Source organism: Pipistrellus hanaki, assembly GCF_964339955.1.
Source record: "Pipistrellus hanaki genome assembly, chromosome: 5".
NCBI lineage: Eukaryota > Metazoa > Chordata > Mammalia > Chiroptera > Vespertilionidae > Pipistrellus > Pipistrellus hanaki.
Genome location: NC_140507.1, coordinates 73726452 through 73747683, shown reverse-complemented (window position 1 = coordinate 73747683; position 21232 = coordinate 73726452). Strand labels below are relative to the sequence as shown.

At 43.9% G+C, this 21232-nt stretch overlaps 2 protein-coding genes across 4 annotated transcripts in view; one reads left to right on the top strand and one right to left on the bottom strand.

The window, feature by feature from the left end:
- Positions 1 to 8494, bottom strand: part of LOC311622462 (scaffold attachment factor B1-like) — a 29136-nt gene extending 20642 nt beyond the window's left edge. For both annotated transcript variants that reach the window (XM_084883674.1, XM_084883675.1), the window contains exons 1-5: positions 8170 to 8494; positions 5028 to 5112; positions 3078 to 3142; positions 2789 to 2992; positions 1490 to 1552 (exon numbers count right to left, since the gene is read on the bottom strand). In XM_084883674.1, the coding sequence (XP_084739800.1) occupies positions 1490 to 1552; positions 2789 to 2992; positions 3078 to 3142; positions 5028 to 5112; positions 8170 to 8358 (606 nt within the window). In that variant the 5' untranslated portion in view covers positions 8359 to 8494. The remainder of the gene's footprint in view (positions 1 to 1489; positions 1553 to 2788; positions 2993 to 3077; positions 3143 to 5027; positions 5113 to 8169) is intronic.
- Positions 8495 to 8610: 116 nt separating this feature from the next.
- The window catches only part of LOC311622459 (scaffold attachment factor B2-like), a 39885-nt gene continuing 27263 nt past the window's right edge, over positions 8611 to 21232 (top strand). Inside the window, exons 1-7 of one of the 2 annotated variants that reach the window (XM_084883669.1) lie at positions 8611 to 9001; positions 10123 to 10210; positions 14913 to 14977; positions 15062 to 15269; positions 18303 to 18361; positions 19453 to 19480; positions 20387 to 20897. In XM_084883669.1, coding sequence (XP_084739795.1) covers positions 8816 to 9001; positions 10123 to 10210; positions 14913 to 14977; positions 15062 to 15269; positions 18303 to 18361; positions 19453 to 19480; positions 20387 to 20897 — 1145 coding nt within the window. In that variant the 5' untranslated portion in view covers positions 8611 to 8815. The remainder of the gene's footprint in view (positions 9002 to 10122; positions 10211 to 14912; positions 14978 to 15061; positions 15270 to 18302; positions 18362 to 19452; positions 19481 to 20386; positions 20898 to 21232) is intronic. The other variant, XM_084883668.1, reaches the window with a different exon arrangement.

The window sequence follows — 21232 nt, the reverse complement described above, 5'->3', positions numbered from 1 at the left end:
TTAAAAAAAAAACCAAACAAACAAACAAACAAACAAACCGTTTCAATTAAAAATTAGACTCAAGCCCTGGCCAGCTTCTACGTGATTCGAGTTCTGGCCTGTCAAACGCGAAGAGCTGCGGGTTCAATTTCCAGTCAATTGCATGTACTTGGGTTGCATGTTTGATCCCCAGTATTGGTTGGGGCGTGTACAGGAGGCAAAGAGTTGATGTGTCTCTCATATCAATGTTTCTTTCTCTCTGCTCCCCGCCCTCTCATAAAATAAATAAATAAATAAATAAATAAATAAATAAATAAATAAATAAATGGAGAATATAGCCGATTAAGGATTAAAAAAATAATTTAAAATTTGACCCAAGTAAGTTTATTCCAACAGTTTACATACATATAAGTCTGGCAGAAGCATTAAAAGGAAATTCAAAACATTAAAAGGACCCACATTTATTGAAATTATACCTGTAAGTTAGTCCACATCTCATTTTTTCTCATCTAAGGTTTAATATTTATAGATGGTAATGAAACAGACAAGATAGAGTAATCAAAAAAATTCCTTGCATTTTCCATAAGAAATACTTCCCAAAGGCAGAACCAGAAGCCTTGGAATCCATGTGACCCAGCTGTGATGTCTGTGCTCTGCCCAGCCTACCCCGCCCGCATCCTATTCTGGACCCATCAATCTTTCTTAAGGAGGGAGCCCTCCTTTGCTATTGACCTAACAGTCTTTCTGCAGAGGATGCCCTCAGCAATCAAATCAGCAAAAACTTTCCCAAATATGCCCTCTGTTACAGGGAAGCCATAGTAATTGAGTAGGAAGTCAAGACGATAAGTCATTGGCAACAGGTACATTGTATTTAGGGGGGGAGGGGAGGAGCAAAACCCTCTCCAAAGATGCTGATGAAGTAGGCAATATTATCAAACCTTGCAATGACTTTTCCTTGGGAGTGCAACACAATGTCTACACTGGTTTCCAAAAACTGTAGTATAAACTCTGATGCTAAAATTATTGAGAGAGCCGAAACCGGTTTGGCTCAATGGATAGAGCGTCGGCTTGGGGACTGAAAGGTCCCGGGTTCGATTCCAGTCAAGGGCATATACCTTGGTTGCGGGCATATCCCCAGTAGGGGGTGTGCAAGAGGCAGCTGATCGATGACTCTCTCTCATCGATGTTTCTAACTATCTCTCTCCCTTCCTCTCTGTACAAAATCAATAAAATATATTAAAAAAAAAAAAAATTATTGAGAGATACAGCGGAAACCGGATTGGCTCAGTGGATAGAGCATCGGTCTGTGGACTGAAAGGTCCCGGGTTCGATTCCGGTCAAGGCCATTTACATTGGCTACGGGCACATCCTTGGTGGGGGTTGTGCAGGAGGCAGCTGGTCAATGTTCCTCTCTCATCTAAATGTTTCTAGCTCTCTATCCCTCTCCCTTCCTCTCTGTAAAAAAATCAATAAAACATATTTTTAAAAAATTATTGATACAACAATTTACCTGTAATATAGTGAAGTCAGATGATGAAGTATCTAAATTATTTATTGTTTCTCTGTCCTCAAGCTGTAAAATAAACAGAGAAGACAGTTTACTAGATCAATAAGGTAATATAATGGAACATCTATACAATAACAAGTAACAGCCATGAAAAATCACTATGACAGCCATGGGGTGTAGCTCAGTTGGTTGTGTTGTCCCATGTACTGAAAGTTTGACTACCAGTCAGGGTGCATGCCTAGGTTGTGGGCTCAATTCTTGGTTAGGAGCATGTAGGAAGAAGCCAATCAATGTTTCCCTATCTTCCTCCTTCCCCTTCCTCACTCTAAAAATCAACTGGAAAAAACCACTTGACAAAATCCTAAATACAGTACAGAAATCAAAACAGCAATAGTGTGATTCTGCTGGGGGTTTGGAACCTACCCCCATGGATAAGGCAGGCTACTGTAGTATATAAACATTATAAATAGATTTGGAGCATGAGGTTTGGAGACTACTCCTTAAGGAACAAGGTCCAGAATCATGCGTTGGAGTGGAGTCTTAAGACTTTGGTGGCCGCCACCACCACTTTCCCCAAACCTGGATGCCAATGACAATGGGACCGTTGCCCCTGAGGTGGCAACTTGCCCTGAGTGGAATGGCATTTCTGAGTACCCTGCTTCCTACCATTTTCAACATCCAAATCAGAGTATAGGGACAGAAGCACAGGACTGGCAAAGCCCCGGCGATCCTGTATACCTAGCAAACTTATCTTCATAAAAGTAAAATTATCTAATAAATGGTACCAAGACAACATGGTGCATGAGTTAAGTCCATAGACTCTGGAATTGGTCTGGTGTTAACTCTTACCCTCTTATGATCCAGGAGATAGTTCCTTACCATTTAAACCCTCAATTTCTTCAACTGAAAATGGGCATAATAACACCTATTTGTCATACTGCTGTGTAAAGAACAGCCCGGGCCAGAGTGACTCAGTGGTTAGTTGGTTATGACCAAAGGGGTCTCAGGTTTGACTGCCAGGGTGAGTGAGGGAGGCAGCCAATCAATGTCTCTCTCCTCCTGCCCTCCCTTCCCTCTCTCTAAAAAATAAACAGGAAAAATATCCTTAGGTCACAATTAACATCTCCCCACACCCGATTAAAGAACATAATGCCTAATGCCTGGCAGACAAGCCTTCAATAGTGTCCCTGAAATGTTTAATGAATCATTCTGCAAATGTATAGTATATACTCCACTTCTCATCTATTATGACTTTTGAGGAATTGATGCACTCAGGGCACATTCTAGAGACCGAGTACCTACAGCATGTTCTTGAAGCTGCTCAGGAAGCTCTTTCATTTCTCCCTCTAGCTCTCTACTATCAGATAGAGACTCTGGGAGATTATCATCATCATCGTCTTCCACACAATCTGCAACACTTCCATTATCGATTTCTGCTTCATCTAACATGCTGATATCCATCATGTCAATGTCCTGCAAGTTCTCCAAACTGGCTTCAACATCCTCCTGTGACATAACAGAACACAGCCATCAACAAATGAAATGCTCCTGGTCCATCGCTGAGCAGAATTACTGTCAATGCTACACATACCTGTCCATCCCCAGAATTTTCCTCCAGCCCATTATCTTCCACACCTTCTTCTTCTGGTTTACGTCCTAAAGAGATAATTATCAAAGCAGAAGATTAGTAACATGCGTTTTGCAGAAGCAATACATTTTTTGGGAAATATTTTTTATTGATTTCAGAGAGGGAGTGGGAGAGAGAGATAAACATCATTGATGAGAATCATTGATTGGCTGCCTCTTGCACACCACCTTTGGGGATTAAGCCCATTATTCGGGCATGTGCCCTTGAATGGAATCGAACCGGGACCCTTCATGTCTGCAGGCTGACACTCTATCCACTGAGCCAAACCAGCTAGGGCCAGAAGAAATAATTTTTAACTTTTATAGGTCCACAGCACTACAGAAATGGCCACCTAAAACACCCCCACTGTCATTTTATAATCTTTTCACTTAATATGTTGTGAACATACTTCCATATTCTTTTGTTGTTAATCATCACACGAAGATATTTTTCCATTGTTGTTTTTTCCCCACAAGAAGGTAGAACAAAAGGAGAGAGGGAAGAGTGGAAGGAAGGAGAGAAAGAGAGAGAAATATCAATGTAAAACACATCAATTGGTTGCCTCCTGAACGTGCCCTAACTGGGGCCAGGGATACAACCTCCAACCTTTCAATGTATGGGCTGACGCTCTAACCATCCATCAAACTACATGGGCCAGGAAGTATTTCCATATTCTTTAATAGCACTGCATGGAGATATCATCATTTGTCTAATACCTATGGTTAAACATTTTTTAAAAACACTAATAAAGATGAATACTCTGGCGTTTTTTTTTTTGTTTGTTTTTTTTTTTGCATCTAGGCAATTATCCTCTTAGAACATGTTTCTAAAAATGGCACCCCCAGGACAAAGAGGATGTGTATTTTTAAGGCTTTGATTAAAACAAACAAAAACAGACACAATATTGCAATATCCCAGAAGATAGTTATTTCAATTCACACAGTTTCATCCGCAATGAATAAAAGTGCCAATTTTTCTGAATCTTTGTTAAAATCAGCCTTTTTTTTAATCCTTACTACTGTACTAGGCAAAAAGGAATACTTGTAACCTGAATTTATCTGATTACTGCTTAGGTTGAAATTTTGTTGTTGCTCAAATTGAGTTGCTATTGGTAGAATCACAAGTTGTCTCTTTAGGAGAGACGAGGACATGAATACAGACAGACAGGGAAGAAGAGTGGGCAGAATACAGAAAGCCAAGAGAAGGAACCACATATTTTACAGCCTGATGAAAGCCCAGAATGTAGTAGAAGAAGGTAATGGGGGAGGAAGTGGGAAAGGGAGGTTTGGGACAGATTGTGAACATCATTAATGCTATGTGGAAAGTGGTTTTTATACAGCAGGTAGTTTTTGAAAGTAATGTCTATAAAAGTGATAACTCTGTTTTGGCCAGGCAGCATTCAAAAGGGCAGTTAGGCCAAAGCCGGTTTTGCTCAGTGGATAGAGCGTCAGCCTGCGGACTGAAGGTTCCCAGGTTAGATTCCGGTCAAGGGCATGTACATTAGTTGCAGGCACATCCCCGGTAGGGGGTATGCAAGAGGCAGATGGTCGATGTATCTCTCTCATGGACATTTCTAACTCTCTATCACTCTCCCTTCCTCCCTGTAAAAAAACCAATAAAATATATTTTTTTAAAAAGGGGGGAGGGGGCAGTTAATTTCTGCAAGTCACAGCAATAGTAGACTAAAGCCATCCTAAGGAAAGTGAAGAGCCTGGAATAGCAAAGGCTGCTGAGAAATCTAGAGGAAAATGAGTAAAGGTGTAACTGCTCTTTTTACCCTCTGAATTCCCAAGTATCACAGAAATAAAATACAGTGATCTGTCCCAAATATGACCAAGTAAATGAGGCATATTAGCAAAAGAAGTAGTTTTAAAGTCAGTGCAACATTAGCAAGGGTCATAAATTCCTTGATACCTTTGCTAGATCTCTTTGATGTCTTCTTGTTTCCTTCAGAGGTAATTTCAATTTCATCAGGATTACCCCCTTCATCTTCAATTGCCTAAAGGAAAGGTAAATGGAAAAAAAAAATTTCACAATGAAAGTCAACAAAGACTACTTTCACAGAAGCTCGGGATCAATGATTTGGAAGTGCATCACCTTCACCCCTTCCATTCTTTCTCTTGCTCTACAGTGAAGAAGGGCTCTGGAGTTAGATGATAACAGTTCTAATCTCTGTGGTCTTAAGGAGATTTAATTAATCACTGTTTTCATAATATGGGGTTACACAAAAATACAGCACTTACATTAAAAGCTGTGTGAGAACTCTATCCCCCATGTAAAGCAAGCACTGAACGACCGTCTTATTTTTGACATTATCACTACAATCTGGTTTATCCTATTCCCGGGCTCAATGGAACTAAAAAATGAAAAGGCACACTCTACTCTCTCCTATGATTTACTGTACTACTCAGTGAGCATAATTTTCTTATAAATCCACTTCAAATACTGCATTTTATTTGTAGACCGTTTCAGATTCTCAGGAGTTGCCAGCTTGCTATCTGAGTTTAGAATGGGACTGGGGGGTCCTGCACCTACCTAATCTGTATCAGGAGCAAACAAAACCTCTCTCGTCTCTCTGAAGCCAGATCTAGAAAAAAAATCAAAGTTCTGCCCTGGGATCAAGGAGCAGACAACCAGAAAGAGAATAGAGCTGTTCTAGACAGGAGGAGTACATTTCACCCTCACTCTCATTGGGGTGCAGTGTTTACAGGGTCATCTCTACGGGGACTGAGAGCTCTGAGTCATCCTCATAGGCCTTGGCAAATTAACTTTGTGTGTGATCCCTCCATCTTTTCCTCTTCTGCCGTCCCAGGAAAAATAAACCAAGGAAGGGATACAAACTGGATGACAGAACTTGGAGAGAAAGAGAAGATCAGCAATAATTCCAGACTTGCTTGGGCATGGTAGACGAGTTCATAGGCTCCTGGTATTTACTAGTACATAGTGCCCATGTCCCTAAGAAACTGAAAGGAGGGAAAAGGTGGGATGGATTTGTCCCCTGAAAAATGACAGTGATGGAAGATGCAGTCTCAGCCATCCGCCTGACAGGAGGATTTAATACCATCTTAACAGCTGTGCAGGCATGCAGACTCTCTGGGAGGAAAAAGTATAAAATGCCCAATTTGGTTTTGTTGACAGGAGGCTCTGGTGGCTGAGAACATGGACTACATCTTCCCAAGTGCCAACCCTCACCACCCTCCTTGTGTTTCCTGCAGGTAAACATCTGGGTTAATGAACTGCCTGCCCTGAATAAAGGACTTTAGTATTCATAGTGAAGAAAAGTTAAGGAAGTTAGTATCCATAGTGAAAGAATAGAAGCTCTAGTTAGAAAGGCCCCAACTGGCTCTGGGCATGTCACCTCACCACTCTTGAGCCTGAGCTTCCTTATCTGGGAAAGTAAGAAAAATAGGAAAAATATCTACTTCCTCTCAACAGCACTCAAAATAAAAAATAAAACCCCAGCCCTATCCGGTTTTGCTCAGTAGATAAGAGCATTGGCCTGTGGACTGAAGGGTCCCAGGTTCCATTTCGGCCAAGGTCATGTACCTTGGTTGTGGCACATCCCCAGTAGGAGGCAGCTGTTTGATGTTTCTCTCTCATCAATGTTTCTCTCTCCCTCTCCCTTCCTCTCTGTAAAAAATCAATAAGTATTTTTTTTTAATGAAGTAAATAAAACCCCACTCATTAGCTGCTTGGGAGTCAGGGTGGAATGAGTCCACACAGCACACTATCTGCAGGGAATGGAGACAGGGGTGAAGGCTGAGGGTCTCAAAACAAGAGGAGCCTGGTCAGTGTTGCTCAGTGGTTGATGTTAACCTATGAACCAGGTCACCTGTTCAATTCCGAGTGGGTGGAGGCTGCTGCCTCCATCCCTATTAGGGGCCTTTCAGCAGGCAGCCTATCAATGATTCTCTTGCATCATTGATGTTTCTACTTTTCTCCCTTCCTCTCTGAAATTAATTTTTAAAAAAAGTAAATAAAAGAAAAGAGCTAGGTGGGGAAAATGTAAAAAAATAAAAATAAATGAAGCCAAACAAGAATAAGAAAAGTGTAAGAGATGCAAACATTTACTTGACTCCGTGTTTCTCACACCTATCCTTCAGTACCCCTTCAGGTAGGGATTACAGCCCCCATTTTGGAAATGACACAGAAAAAATGACTTCTGCCAGCAATCAGATTCCCAGTGTTTACATGCACCAGGCAACATGCCAAAGCCTTTCAGGCAACCTCACTTAGTCCTAAAACAAAAGCACTATGTTTTCCTTCTTTTTACACGAGCAGCAAGAGAGGATTAAACGTCTTCCATGCAAAAGATGAGGCTACAGAAGCCCCCAGATCCCTAATCCCAGTCGCACACTGCCTGCCCTTTGGGGTAAGCCATCTCGGTGTCTTCCCCAAGCCCATCTTTTAGGTTTCTGGTCCCTCTTGCAAACGACACTTTCCCTTCCCTGTTATACCCCGGAGCTAGTGATGGCAAACCCCAAATTGTTGTTTTTTTATCCTTTAAATAATTCCTTAACATGCTCACTTTATAAATTAACCTCCTATTCAAGGATCGTTGGCCCTGATGGGACAATAAACATCTATCTTTGTCGAAAAGACTCCCGCGGCCGGCGAGGGCTCAGGGACTCCGCCGTCTTGAGTTCAAATCTCCTTGACCGTTCAAATCTCTCGACCTTCCCCTGCCTCCCCCAGGAAGTGAGGATTTCAGGATTCCCCATCCATCTTTGGGAATGAGAGGAAAGCCCTCAGCCAAGCGGTTGCTGCGGAAAACAAGCCATCGGGCGATGTAACCCGCCATCCAGGGCTGCGCGGCTCGGCTTCCCCCGTCGCGTCAGATTTTCCTTTTCTTTCCTCGCCCCACTGCGGTGCTAGGATGTGAACCTGGGCCTGGCTGGGCTCGCCCTCCGCTGGGGCCTAGGAGGGGCAGGGAGAAGCACGGAGCGCCAGGCCGCAAATGGGGGCCGGAGGCGGGCCCCGAGACCACACAAACTCTGCTGCGGCTGCGGAAGTCCCATGACCCAACTGTGGTCCAGGCAGAGGGCCCCGGCCCTACCTTTCTGAGCCTCTCCATCAGGGCGCTCTTGTTGCCGCTCGAGTCGAGGTTCCGTTTCTTCAGCTCCGCCCGCAGATCGATCACCCGCAGGTCGCTGAGGCGCCGCGTCCCGGTCTCAGACGAGGCGGAGCTCAGAGCCGCAGCGCCCGCCGCACCCGAATCGCCTAGGCCTGAGAGAGCCTCCGCCATTCCAGGGACCCTGGCTTCGCCACCCACTTCAAACAGAATCGGGCCTGGGTTCTCTCAACTCCTAGCACAAAATGGCGCCGTCTGCCAGAGAATTGCTCCAGCGTCCGGGCTCGTCTCGCTTCTGCGCAGGCGCACCTGGCGCAGGCCCCGAGCTTTCGTAGCGTCTGCGATTGCGCGTTGCTAGCCTGAGGGGAGGTGCGCAGGCGTGTAGCATCTCTCAAGACTGGCTGGGAAAGGCCGGGACGCATGCGTGTTGTGGATACCGCGCCTGCGCGTCGTAGGGAGCGCGCCGTAGGTCGGCGCTCTGTGCAGTGGCTGCTCGGAACGTCTGCAACAGCCGGAAAGCGGGGCGGGAAGAAGTGATTGCGTTTTCCTCTTAGGCGGCGCCATTTTGTGCTCCGAGCCGCTACAGCCGCCGGCGGTGTGGGGAGTAGGTACCGGAGAGGGGAAGCTCGGGATGGCGGAGACCCTGGCGGGCTCTGGCGACTCGGGTTCTGGCGCGGCCGCTGTGAGTCCCGGCGCCTCGGAGGCGGGGACCCGGCGGCTCAGCGAACTGCGAGTGATCGACCTGCGGGCGGAGCTGAAGAAGCGAAACCTGGACACGGGAGGCAACAAGAGCGTCCTGATGGAGCGACTCAAGAAGGTGAGGTGGCTCGGGGCAAGGAAATCAGGGTGCGCCCCTGAGGGGACCTGTCACCGCCGCTTCTGGATCCGGGCGACTTCGGCCCGCCCCCTCTTGGCCGCCCCCCCCCCCCCCCCCCCGCATGAGCTGTCCGGAACGAGGGCGCCTGGCTGTGTGACCTTGGCCCGTTGTCGTCCCTCTCTGTGCCTTGTTTCCTACCAGGTAGTCGCCTCAGATGCGCTGACAGCCTGCCTCCTACCAGGCGCGAGTTTTAGATTGGGCTCTGTGACCTTGTACAAGTGCCTGTGTCTCAGAGACTCATTATCCCTCCCGGGAGTACAGATGTTGAAGGACCTTTGAGATCTTGCAGGAAAGGGAGCTGTGCTTGTACCTGCCCCAGGCAGCTCCTTCGCACTTACCATACCCTACGCCAGAGGGCTCCTCTCCCAGGTTGCCTGGCTGACTCCTTGTCTTTTGGATCTGTTTGCGATGTCACCTCCCTGGTCACTCTACCCTGTCTAAATCACCTTCAGTAACGTGCAGCCCCCCCCCCCCCATACACCTCACTATCTCTTGTCATCCTGTGCTTATTCCCCTCAACACAAGGCATAACCCAAACTTAAATATGGAGGATTGTCGTGTCTCCAGCCAGAACAAGCCTAAGGGTGGGGAACTTGTGAGTTGAGTGTGAGAGCCCAGTCTTGTGCCAGGCAGGAGGAAAGCACCGAGGCCGTTTCCCCAACCCAGCCTCTCTGTCCTCCCTCCCCGCACTACCCCAGGCTCACCACTACCACCACTCAGAGCCCATTGCTCATGCAGACCAGGTACAAGCCTCTTGTTATTTGTTATATTGTTAACTTAAACTGGAAGGTTGGGCAGTTTCGAGGTTACGGGCCAGTTTACAACTGGTCATGTCCCTGATTCTGAACACCCTTTCACACACCCCTTTGTCTTGGGGCCTGAGGGAAGGGGGTGCAGGGAGAACCAAGTTGTTCTGGGTTCATCCCGAGTCTTGTGGGCTTGAAGCCCAGATAGCAGAAACAGACTTGCCCTTTGCAAGGAAGATTTGGAAGTTGTTACTTAAAAACTACAGTGTGTGCCCTGCAGCTCTTGATAATGTAAAATCCATCTCTTCCTGACAGGCAGTTAAAGAAGAAGGGCAGGATCCTGATGAAATTGGCATCACATTGGAAGCCACAAACAGGAAGACAGCAAAGAGAAGTGTTAAAGGTATCCACCTGTACTTACTGCTTCTGCAGGCTCCAGTGTTGTTGTGAGAGCTTACTTAGAGAACTGTCTTTTTAGCACCCTTTCTGCCCTCCGGGCCAGGAGGAGAATGTCTGCAGCTGCCATTGTCTTCCATCTCCTAATTAGCCTGCTCTTCACCAGCAAACAAGTAACTCTGTCAGGGTGCTGGAGGAGATACCAAGTGAAATTAAAATACATGCTGAAAACATCTCAGTTCTTGCCATCGGTATTTAAAAAGGACTAGAGTAAGACCCTCTAAAAGCTGTCCTGACTGGTTTGAGCACCTGCTTTGGCTTCCTTCCTGGTTCAAAAAAATACGACTTAAATCAAGGAAAATGACAACCACCCAAGACCAAATAGAAGTCAGCTTCTCTGTGGTCCAAAATAGACTGTCACAGTATTTGTACCCAGCCTATGTTTTTACTAGTGTGATTTTTTAAAAAATGAAGATATAATTCAAATACTATACAATTCACCTACAGTGTACAAGGCAGTGCTTATTCACTGTGCAGTCATCACCAGTGTCTACTTCTAGGTATTTTCATTACCTCTCTGCCCACTAGCAACCTCTCCCCATTTTCCCCTTGGCACTGATTGACTTTGTAGATTTGGCTATTCTGGACATTTCATATAAACAGAATCATACAGTCTGTGGCCTTTTGTGTCTGCCTTCTTTCTCTGAGTATTATGTTTTCAAGGTATATTTATGTCATGCCCATACATTAATTCTTTTATGGATAATACCTATTATTTTTTGGAAGGGTTTAATTTCAGAAAACTTTGAAACCTTGCTCCCCTTATTGTAGGGAGGAATTACTTATTGTATTAAAGTAATGAAGAAGAATTAACCAAATGTCCTCATTATTAGATTTTACAGTGATAAGGACAACATAATTTAGGCAGTGGAGGACCGTAGTTTAGAAAGTCAAAAGAAATTAATTTGTAACATTTTCAACAATTTGAATTTACTTTTTAAGCAGATTTTTCTAAAAGGAAAACTTTTCTATGACTTATCTAACTTTTAAAACGTGTGTTTTGAAAGGTTAAATTTTTTAGTTATGTTTTATAAAGAGATCTACAGTATGTTTAATTTTAAAACATTGATGTGGGTTTTTTTCTGCTATTGTATTGATCCATACTTCATTATGAACATGGACTGTCTAAATGAATACAGACTATGAGAGGCTGGAAACATACAACTACCTCAGTCTTGTTTTTTTAAATATATCTATTGATTTCAGAGAGGAAGGAAGGGAGAGAGAAAAATCAATGATGAAAGAGAATTGATCGGCTGCTTCCTGTATGCCCCCTACTGGGGATCAGGCCCTAAACCCTGGCAAGTGCCTTAACCGTAACTGGGAATCAGATCAGGGCCTCTTGGTTCACAGGTCTCACTGAGTCATACCAGCCAGGCAACAACTATAGTCTCAAAGCCTGTTTTGCAATAGCTATGTAACTAGTTAAGTTGGTTTAAAAGTTTTTAATGTAGATGCTCATTTAAAGCTGTTGAGGTTTAAGGTTTATGAATCCAAATGTTCTTGGCTCCTAACGGGAATCTTTACATCATTAGACAAACTGAACCTTAGTTAGGTGCTTTAAAAATCTATCTGAATGTCTGGATTAAAGCTTATGTCAAATCAAAACTACACGTGGAATTAGCATTTTGTCTGGAAAGCTTTGGTAATAGTCACTTTCATTCGTATAGAGAGAATGCTGGTGCACGAAATTCATGTACTGGTAGGGTCCCTAGGTCTTGCCAGCAATCAGGGATAATTGGTGCCTTTCTTCATTCCATACCAGCCCCTGGTGGTCAGTGCACATCATAGCAAGCGGTTGAACTCCCAAAGGGATAATTTGCCTACTAGCCTTTTATTATATAGGATTATTATATAGGATAGCTCTAGCAATGGTCTCTTCCCCATTTTCAGAAAAGTCACCAACACCCAGAGAAGGAAGAGGTAGGTGGTCTGAAGTCCAGCGACAGAGGATAGCACCTGTAGGTTGTTGAGCTAGCATATCCTTTGGTGGTGTTTGAGCTCCTGGTTAGTGATATGGAATATTACATTGTCATGGTGTCCTAGTTGAAATTAGGACCTCAAGATTACATAAAAGTGATTAGGAAGAATTAACCAATTGTTTTCTAGAGTGCAAGAGTGGGACTAAGCCGGGACTGGTTTGGCTCAATGGATAGAGCGTCGGCTTGGGGACTGAAGGGTCCCGGGTTCGATTCCGGTCAAGGGCATGTACCTTGGTTGCGGGCACATCCCCAGAGGCAGCTGATCGATGACTCTCTCATCGGTGTTTCTAACTCTCTATCTCTCTCCCTTCCTCTCTGTACAAAATCAATAAAATATATTAAAAAAAAAAAAAAGAAAAAAAAAAAAAAGAGTGGGACTAATTCTGGGAAGTCAAGAGTGACTGTTGCCTTTTAAAAGTAAAGAGTAGCTGAAATTGTGAAGATGTGTGGATGTGTTTTGAAAGATTAAGTTTTGGAATTATGTTTCATGTGAGAAACTAAAATTTGATTTTCTAGTTTCTGTCCTGTTCTCCACAATCCCTGTTTCAGCTTTTAGTCAGCAGAGACCAGGCCTTTGGGATTGAGGTACAGCCTATCTGCTCAATATTTGTCATTCCCACTCTTATTTAGGGCACTTTTTGGTGAAGCTTTAGGATGTGCATTTTTCTTGTTTACATCCTGTGTGTGCACTGCAGGCTACTATATAGAGGCCTAGAAATAGGTTGCAACTGGCAAACATTTTTATTTTATTTTATTTTCTATTTATTTTTTAAAAAATATATATTTTATTGATTTTTTACAGAGAGGAAGGGAGAGGAGAGAGATAGAGAGCTAGAAACATCGACGAAAGAGAGACATGGACCAGCCGCCTCCTGCACACCCCACACCAGGGATGTGCCCACAACCAATCTACATGCCCCTGACCAGAATTGAACCTGGGACCTTCCAGTCCTCAGACAGACGCCCTTTCCACTGAGCAAAACATGTTTTGGCTGGCAAACGTTTTTAGACAGTGTATTTCAGAGGGGTATGCTGGGCTTAGATATAATGGAAGTGGTACAGCTGAGTTTTTGAGTCCCAGCTGTGGAGCTGAACTAAATTCTTATGTGTCAAATACAGATAATAACCTCCTAGTGTTGTGGGGAGATTAAATAATAAGATGTAAAGAATACAGTATCTGACATATAAAACTATATTTCTTGAGTGGTAACTGATAATAAAGATAAATGAAATACTCAAGTAGTAAACATTGCAGCTTGAATTTTTAGTCAGAGTTTCTGTCCAGGCTAGGGCCTCAGTTGGTGGGAGAGTCATCCCATACACCAAAAGGTTGGGGGTTTGGCCGAAACCGGTTTGGCTCAGTGGATAGAGCGTCGGTTTGGGGACTGAAAGGTCCCAGGTTCGATTCTGATCAAGGGCATGTACCTTGGTTGCGGGCACATCCCCAGTAGGGGGTGTGCAAGAGGCAGCTGATCGATGACTCTCTAATCGATGTTTCTAACTATCTCCCTTCCTCTCTGTACAAAAATCAATATATATATATATATATATATATATATATATATATATAAAATAATAATAATAAAAGGTTGGGGATTTGATTCCCAGTCAGGGCAAATACCTAGGTTGCAAGTTGGATTCCCCATTGAGTGTCTACAGGTGGCAAGAGATCAATGTTTTTCTCCCTCCCTCCCTCCCGCTGGGGAAAATCAATAAAAACATATCTTCAGGTGAGGGTTAAAAAAAAAAAAAGATTGAGGATTCTTATCTTTAATTTATTAACTAAAAAATTATAAAAATAATATTTTTCAATAATTTGGAAGATGTAAAAAGTATGTATGTAAAAATAAAATTATCTCTATATCACTCCGTATTTTAACCATTATTGGTGGTTGCTTTAGTCATCTCCATCTGTATGCATCTTCAGCTTGCATGTTTGCAAACATACCTGTGATTTTTAAAAAATTTTTTTACAGAGAGGAAGAGAGAGGGATAGAGAGTTAGAAACATCGATGAGAGAGAATTATCGATCAGCTGCCTCTTGCATACCCCCTACTGGGGATGTGCCCGCAACCAAGGTACATGCCCTTGACTGGAATCGAACCTGGGACCCTTCAGTCCGCAGGCTGATGCTCTATCCACTGAGCCAAACCGGTTTCAGCGATTTTTAAAGTTTTTGAAGCGCTTAGGTATTTTGTTAAAAATCAAATACTTTTTGTTTGATAGTATTACAGAAATCATAGATATTCATATCCCAATGGACACGAAATTGCACACATTGAAACAGGCACTTCGACTAATTGGCTCTGGGGTTGAGTGTCTGCCTATGAATCAAGAGGTCATGGTTTGATTCCCGGTCAGGACACATGCCTGGATTGAGGGTTCGACCTCCAGTATGGGTTGTGCAAGAGGCAGCTGATCAGTGATTCTCTCTTATCATTTTTGTTTCTCTCTCTCTCTCTCCCTCTCACCTCCTTTCTGAAATAAATAAATAAAAATTTTAATTAGTAAAGTACTTTAAAAAAAAACAAAAACACAGAAAACAAAACAGGCACCTCTTCTAGTTTTTTTGTAACCTGTTCTAAGATTGAAATCTATCATTCTGCATAAACTAATTAAAAGCCTACACCTGAGTGTTATCTGATTGAACAATTATTCTGTAATTAGGACAGAAGATAGAGGAAGAAGGCACAGAAGATAATGGCCTAGAAGAGGATTCCAGAGACGGGCAGGTAGGTGGCATGACAGTGCAGACAGCAGCAGGAGCTCTGAGTCCTGGTCTACCTGGTCATTGATACTCTCATTCCTCTTTATAGGAGGATGTGGAAGCAAGTTGGGAGAGCTTGCAGAATATTGACATGATGGATGTTAGTGTGCTAGAAGAAGCTGAAATGGAGAACAGCAGTGCCCCAGACTTTGGGGATGATGGCACAGACAGCATCCTCGATTCCCTTTGTGACAGCAAAGAGCATGTGGCTGCACAGCTGAGTGAGCTTCCAGCTCAGCTCACAGGACATGCTGTAGGTAACACCGAGACACGTGGAATGTGGCAGGAGGCCCTAGGCTCCCAGTGCTTGTGTGCTGCTTATATGGGCAAGAACATGCTAAGGGTTGGTTGATTAAATAACAAGCAGTGAAATTAGTCACTATAAACATTTAATTTAGGAACTGAACCTTGGTGGTAAATTCTGTTCATTTAAACTCAGCATAGGTCAGATATTAATAACTTCTTCATTAACGTTTCTGTAGTATTGGAGACTATTTCTAATTGGTGGGAGACAATTTTCTAAGCATAAGCCATAAAAGTTTGCACAGTTGATAAAAGTATTTTCCTTTTAAAAAAGTAGGTTTAAAAAAACAAACAACTAGAAAGATAAAACAAAAACAGTTTATAACTTAATCATCCAGATAATCTAATAGATATTTTTAAAAGTTTATGCATAAGACAGTCATGTCCTGGTTGATTTGGCTCAGTGGTTGGAGCATCAGCCCACTGATTGAAGTGTCCTGGATTCATTTCCAGTCGGGGGCATGAATCTTGGTTGCAGGCTCGATCCCTCACCTTAGTAGGTGCACATGAGGGAGGGAGCCAGCCATTGAGTCTCTCTCACATCGACATTGCGGGCAGGCGCTCGCGCGCGCGCGCTCTCTCTCTCTCTCTCTCTCTCTCTCTCTCTCTCTCTCTCTCTCTCTCTTTCTCTCTCTCTCTCTCTGTTCCCCTCCTTTCCACTCTCTAAAAATCAGTGGAAAAAATATCGTCAGGTGAGGATTAACAATAAAAAAATAATAACACTAGCTCTAGCTGGTTTGGCTCAGTGGATAGAGTGTCAATCCTGGGACTGAAGGGTCCCGGATTCAATTCCAGTCAAGGGCACGTACCTCAGTTGCAGGCCCAAAAAATCCCTGGCTCTGATCCCGGTGCGAGCGGAAGGAAAACAATGTGTGTCTTTCTCCTCCTCCTTCCCACTCCCTAAAAATCAATGGCAAAATATTCTTAGGATTAACAACAACAACGACGACAAAAGAATAGTTAATCATATTGAAAGGTGTGACATACAGTGAAAAAAGTATTTGTCACCACAGAAAAACCCCTTCCATTAAAGGGATTCACAATAATGTCCTGGTGTGTAAGGTAGGGCTTTAATTCTTTTTTTTTTTTTTTTCCCTTTTATTTATTTATTTATTTATTTATTTATTTTTAAATCAATCTTTATTGTTCATATTATTACAAAGGTTCCTCATTTCTTACCCCCTCTACCAGGTTCCCCCCCCACCCTCTGCCCCCTCCCCATCCCCCATTGTCCTCATCCATAGGTGCACAGTTTATGTTCAGTCTCTTCCTCCCTCCCTTTCCCTGATAGTAAATCCCTTTTCAGATAGTAAATCTGTTACTTAGCATTTTCTCATATCAATAATACCTCCACATGCCCAATGATACACTTCACACAAAAGACATTTCCAAATAGGTCAACCAGCCTCATCCAGGCCCTACCCAAGGCACTCACAGATCAACACCCCAGCGCTATACTAACTCAACACATCCAGATCTAAGCCTTCATCACTTGATTCAGCAGACCCTCAAGTTCCCGCAAAAGTTTCCAGCCATGTCTGAGAGGCAGCCGTGGGCAGGGACAGGCGAGGAGCGAGCTGTTTCGGGCCTGGCTGCTCCTGGCCTGGCCTCTGTTGCTCTGGTTCGTTCCACAACCAGCTGCTCCGGGTCTGGTCACTGCCGCTCCTGACCTAGTTGCTCTGGACTTGGCTGTTGCTGCTACAGGCCTGGCCGCACCCGACCCGGCTGCTCTGGGCCTGGCCGCTCCCAGCCTGTCAGCTGCTGCTCTGGGCCTGGCCGCTCCCAGCCCGGCAGCTGCTGCTCTGGGCCTGGCCGCTCCCAGCCTGGCAGCTGCTGCTCCTGGCCTGGCCGCACCCGACCCGGCTGCTTCAGGCCTGGCCGCTCCCAGCCTGGCAGCCGCTTCTCCAGGCCTGGCCACTCCCAGCCTGGCAGCCGCTGCTCCAAGCCTGGCCGCTCCCAGCCTGGCAGCCACTGCTCCGGGCCTGGCCGCACCAGACCCGGCTGCTCCGGAAGGGCTTTAATTCTGTTACTGGTATCTCCTTCCCAAGTTTTCCCAGTATTTTGTCATAGAGCTCTCTGTGGTGGCCATCCTAGAAATAATGGTCATTTGAATCTTACCAACTTAGCATGCCCAGCCATTCTAGTTTGGTTGTGTTGTTTACTTAAGGCATTATACCTTAAACTAAAATAATTGCCCTCGAAGGACTGAACTTTAAACCTTCAAGGACAAAAGCCACAAACTCCAAACATCACTGCTCAACCTAGGATAATATTAAGCAACTGATTTTCCGTCTCTAGGCGTGATCCTGTTGTATCATGTTAATTATTTTAAGAGAATGTACTTGGTTTCTAACTTCTTGGTTAATGGAAGTGTCCAGGTTATAAGGTTCAAACCTATAAAATGATAAAGAATATTTGGAAAGGGATATGTTTGTATTTCACTTAGAAAGGTAAAAGACCTTCAAATTTAGTAATCTTTAAGATAAGTGGGATTTGTTTGCTTTTTTATTTTTATTTTGTTTTTTGATATAGTAAATAGTAAAAAGAAAATAGTCAAGTGTTTGTTAAATACAGCACTCTAGAAGAAAGTACCCTGTTGCTGTTATTTTAAAAGTGTTGCTACCAAGTGAAATTGGAGGAGTACCTGGTTTTGAGTTCTGCTTTGGGAATTCTATGGCTGAGTGCTGTATGTAGACCACCAGTATGTGGAGACTGGCTGTAAGCGAATTCATTCATTCATTTGGGCAATGCTGACAGAATACCTTCTGTCTGCAAGCCTCTGTCAGTGATGCTGCTGTTATCCAGTACTAGAACGGGTGTGGGGACAGAGGCAAGTAATAAACTGAGTAATCTGACAATTAACTTGTGGATGGCAGTAGATATCAGAAGGAAATAAATACATGGGTTGCCTGGAACATAGTGAGGCATAGGCCGAGGCATTCCCAGCTCTGAGCCCACAAAGTGACCTTCCATTATCTTTCAGGTAGACGGGGAAGGCTTTGAGAGCACTTTGGATGCTTCATCGTTGGACTTCAAAGTACCTTCGGTAAGTGACCATCTGTTTCTGCATGATTGGAAACTTGACATGAATGATTGGCGTTCCATATTTGGAAAAGATGTGTAGGTGTATGTACAAATGATTCATTGAGGATTAATACTGAGCTGGGTGCTAAGGATAAGAGGTTTGAGAGCCAAACTGATCAGTTTCAGGGTTTGCAGTCTAGTTGGGGCAGGGTTAATAACCAACAAAGAATGTAACTGGGAGAGAAGTTTGAGAAGTTGGCCAATCTAGAAGGCTACCTGGAGGAAGTCCTGTTTGAATTAGGTCTGACATTGGTCAGGAGTTAGCCCAGTAAAGAAGAAAAGAAGATTTTGGGGTAGAAGGGAACATGGCTTATTGCAGGAATGGAGTACACTGGGTAAGGGTCGAAGGCCCGAGTGGGACTGCAGAAGCAGGTGTGCCTGACTGCCAGTCTTTGGGTGGGGAAAGGATTTGGCAGGTGTTCTTGTTTTCAGTGGGAAGTCAGGGAAAGGTTTTATTTAACATGTTCCAGTTGTAAATAATAGTTTATGTTGGGAGAAACACACTTTTTTTTCTCCAGTCTGATTTGATCTATAAAGCAGTGGCCATCTGTGTAACTTCTGCCTTGACTGTGGGTGTCTGCCAGCTGCAGAGGCCATTAGATCAGCTTAAACTTGGGTTGGGATGGCCAGACTCTGAGTGGAGAATTGAACAGGCTAAATATTACGGCTGCCTTTCTGCTTTTGCTGGGGGGGAATGGCAAAGTGATTGTATAACGGAATGCATTATTTTGAGTGGGTCTGCCCAGTTTTTAAGTGCCTTGTGGCTTTTCTTTCTCTTATTTATTTATTTATTATTTATTGTCTAAAGTTTTATATATGTCTCCTTTTGCCCTGCTTGATCCCCGCCTCAGCCATTCCCAACCTGAGCAAGCCCCCACCGCCCCAGTGTCTGTGTCTGTAGGTTATGCTAATATGCATGCGTACATGTCCTTTGGTTGCTCTCTACCCCCCCACCCTCCATCCCTCACCCGCACAACCCACCATTTGTCTCTGGATCTATTCTTATTCATAAAATTCTGTTGGTCATTATTTTCTCTTTTCTTTTTTATTTAGGATATTGAAGAACCACTCTTGGAGCCAGGTACTGATAAGAGAAACATAACAGTTATGGTTTGAAATTTATCTCACTACATTTTTCAAGCTGTCTATATATTTTATGCTGTATTATGGTCTTGTAAATGATTTTAATGGTGGACAATCCAGATCGTACAAGGATCAGAGATTGGAAACCCATTCATATCACCAGATCTGTGGAACTGCTGCTCTGGTTTCTAGAGATCAGATGTATGTGGTGAGATGTAGTGGTTACGTTCATCTCTCCAACCTCATAGAAAGGCATTCACATAATTTCTCCTTGTGATTCTTCCATGTGTTTCTACACATGAAACAGATCTTGTGATATTTCTCTGCAGTCAATTTGATTAATGCAGTTAAGGCAGGATAAAGCAATTGTCAGGGAACTTATAACCTGAGAAGTGACTGGATTCCAGAAGAGGAAACAGAGTTTCTTCATGAAAATTTCCAGCATGTTATTTCCCTTCTGGACTGCGTTTATCTCTCGCCATCTGAAGAGTTTCTGGTGTTCCTGTTGGACTGTTCTGTTAAAAGAAATTCAAAGAAATTTGGAAATTGAGCTGTCATTGAGTGATGACTGCATTCGGTTCAGCACCTTGGACATTGGAAAAATAAGTCAGAAGACCCAGACTTGAACCAAACATGAAGAAGACTGTTGAGAGGCAGCCAAGTGGTTGTAGGTGTTTAAATCGGTGGGGGCCTGTTCCATGTAGCGTAGCGGCTTACTGTAGCAGTTGGTTGGCGTGCAGGTAGTGTAACCAGTGTAACGTGTGTACTCGCGGGTTTTCCAATCTCTGTGTAGCTAGCAGTTCTCTTCGTGTTAGTGTGGCAGCCGCGCCAGTTCCACAATTGTGATTGCTTTATTTCCCTGGTAATTAAACCTTGTGCCATTCTATTCCTGTTAAATCCGTAGAAAATGAGAAAATACTCGACATTTTGGGGGAAACTTGTAAATCTGAGCCAGTAAAAGAAGAAGGTTCCGAGCTGGAGCAGCCATTTGCACAGGATACAAGTAGCGTGGGGCCAGACAGAAAGCTTGCGGAGGAAGAGGACCTTTTTGGCAGCGGCCACCCGGAGGAGGGTGACTTAGATTTGGCCAGCGAGTCAACAGCACAAGCTCAGTGGAGCGAGGCAGACACCCTGTTAGCGGTAGTGAAAAGGGAGCCCGTGGAGCAGACAGGCGGTGACGAGAGGATGGACTGTGAGCCTGTAGGGCTAGAGGAGCCAGTTGAGCAGAGTAGTAAAGCCTCAGAGCACACAGAAGCCTCTAGCGAGGAGGTGGCAGAAGCGCCCCAGGAAGCCTCAAGCCCAGACCCCAGGGATAGCAAAGAAGACGTGAAGAAGTTTGCTTTTGAAGCTTGTAATGAAGTCCCTCCGGCTCCTAAAGAGTCCTCAGCCAGTGAGGGCGCTGATCAGAAAATGAGGTTTGTTTTTTCTCAGTTTTAGACCAGATGCTATCTCCTTTTCATTGGTCGTTTAATGACACACATAAGCTGTTTTTTCTACAATTGGCCAGCCAGACTGATGAAATTATAATTTACCTCTAAAGAAAGTATTATTTCTCCTTGTGTATTTTTAGTGGCTGATTTGATTCCTTCTTTTCTCAACCGACTATGGTTGTGTTCTTAAATTGCTAAATGTTCTCTTCAGTTAAATCAAATTGATTTAAGAATCTGATATTGTATTTTGGGGGGTCAAATATTCAGTATAAGCTTACAAAGGTTCTTGTTAAAATTTTGCTTCAGACTAATTTTCTGGT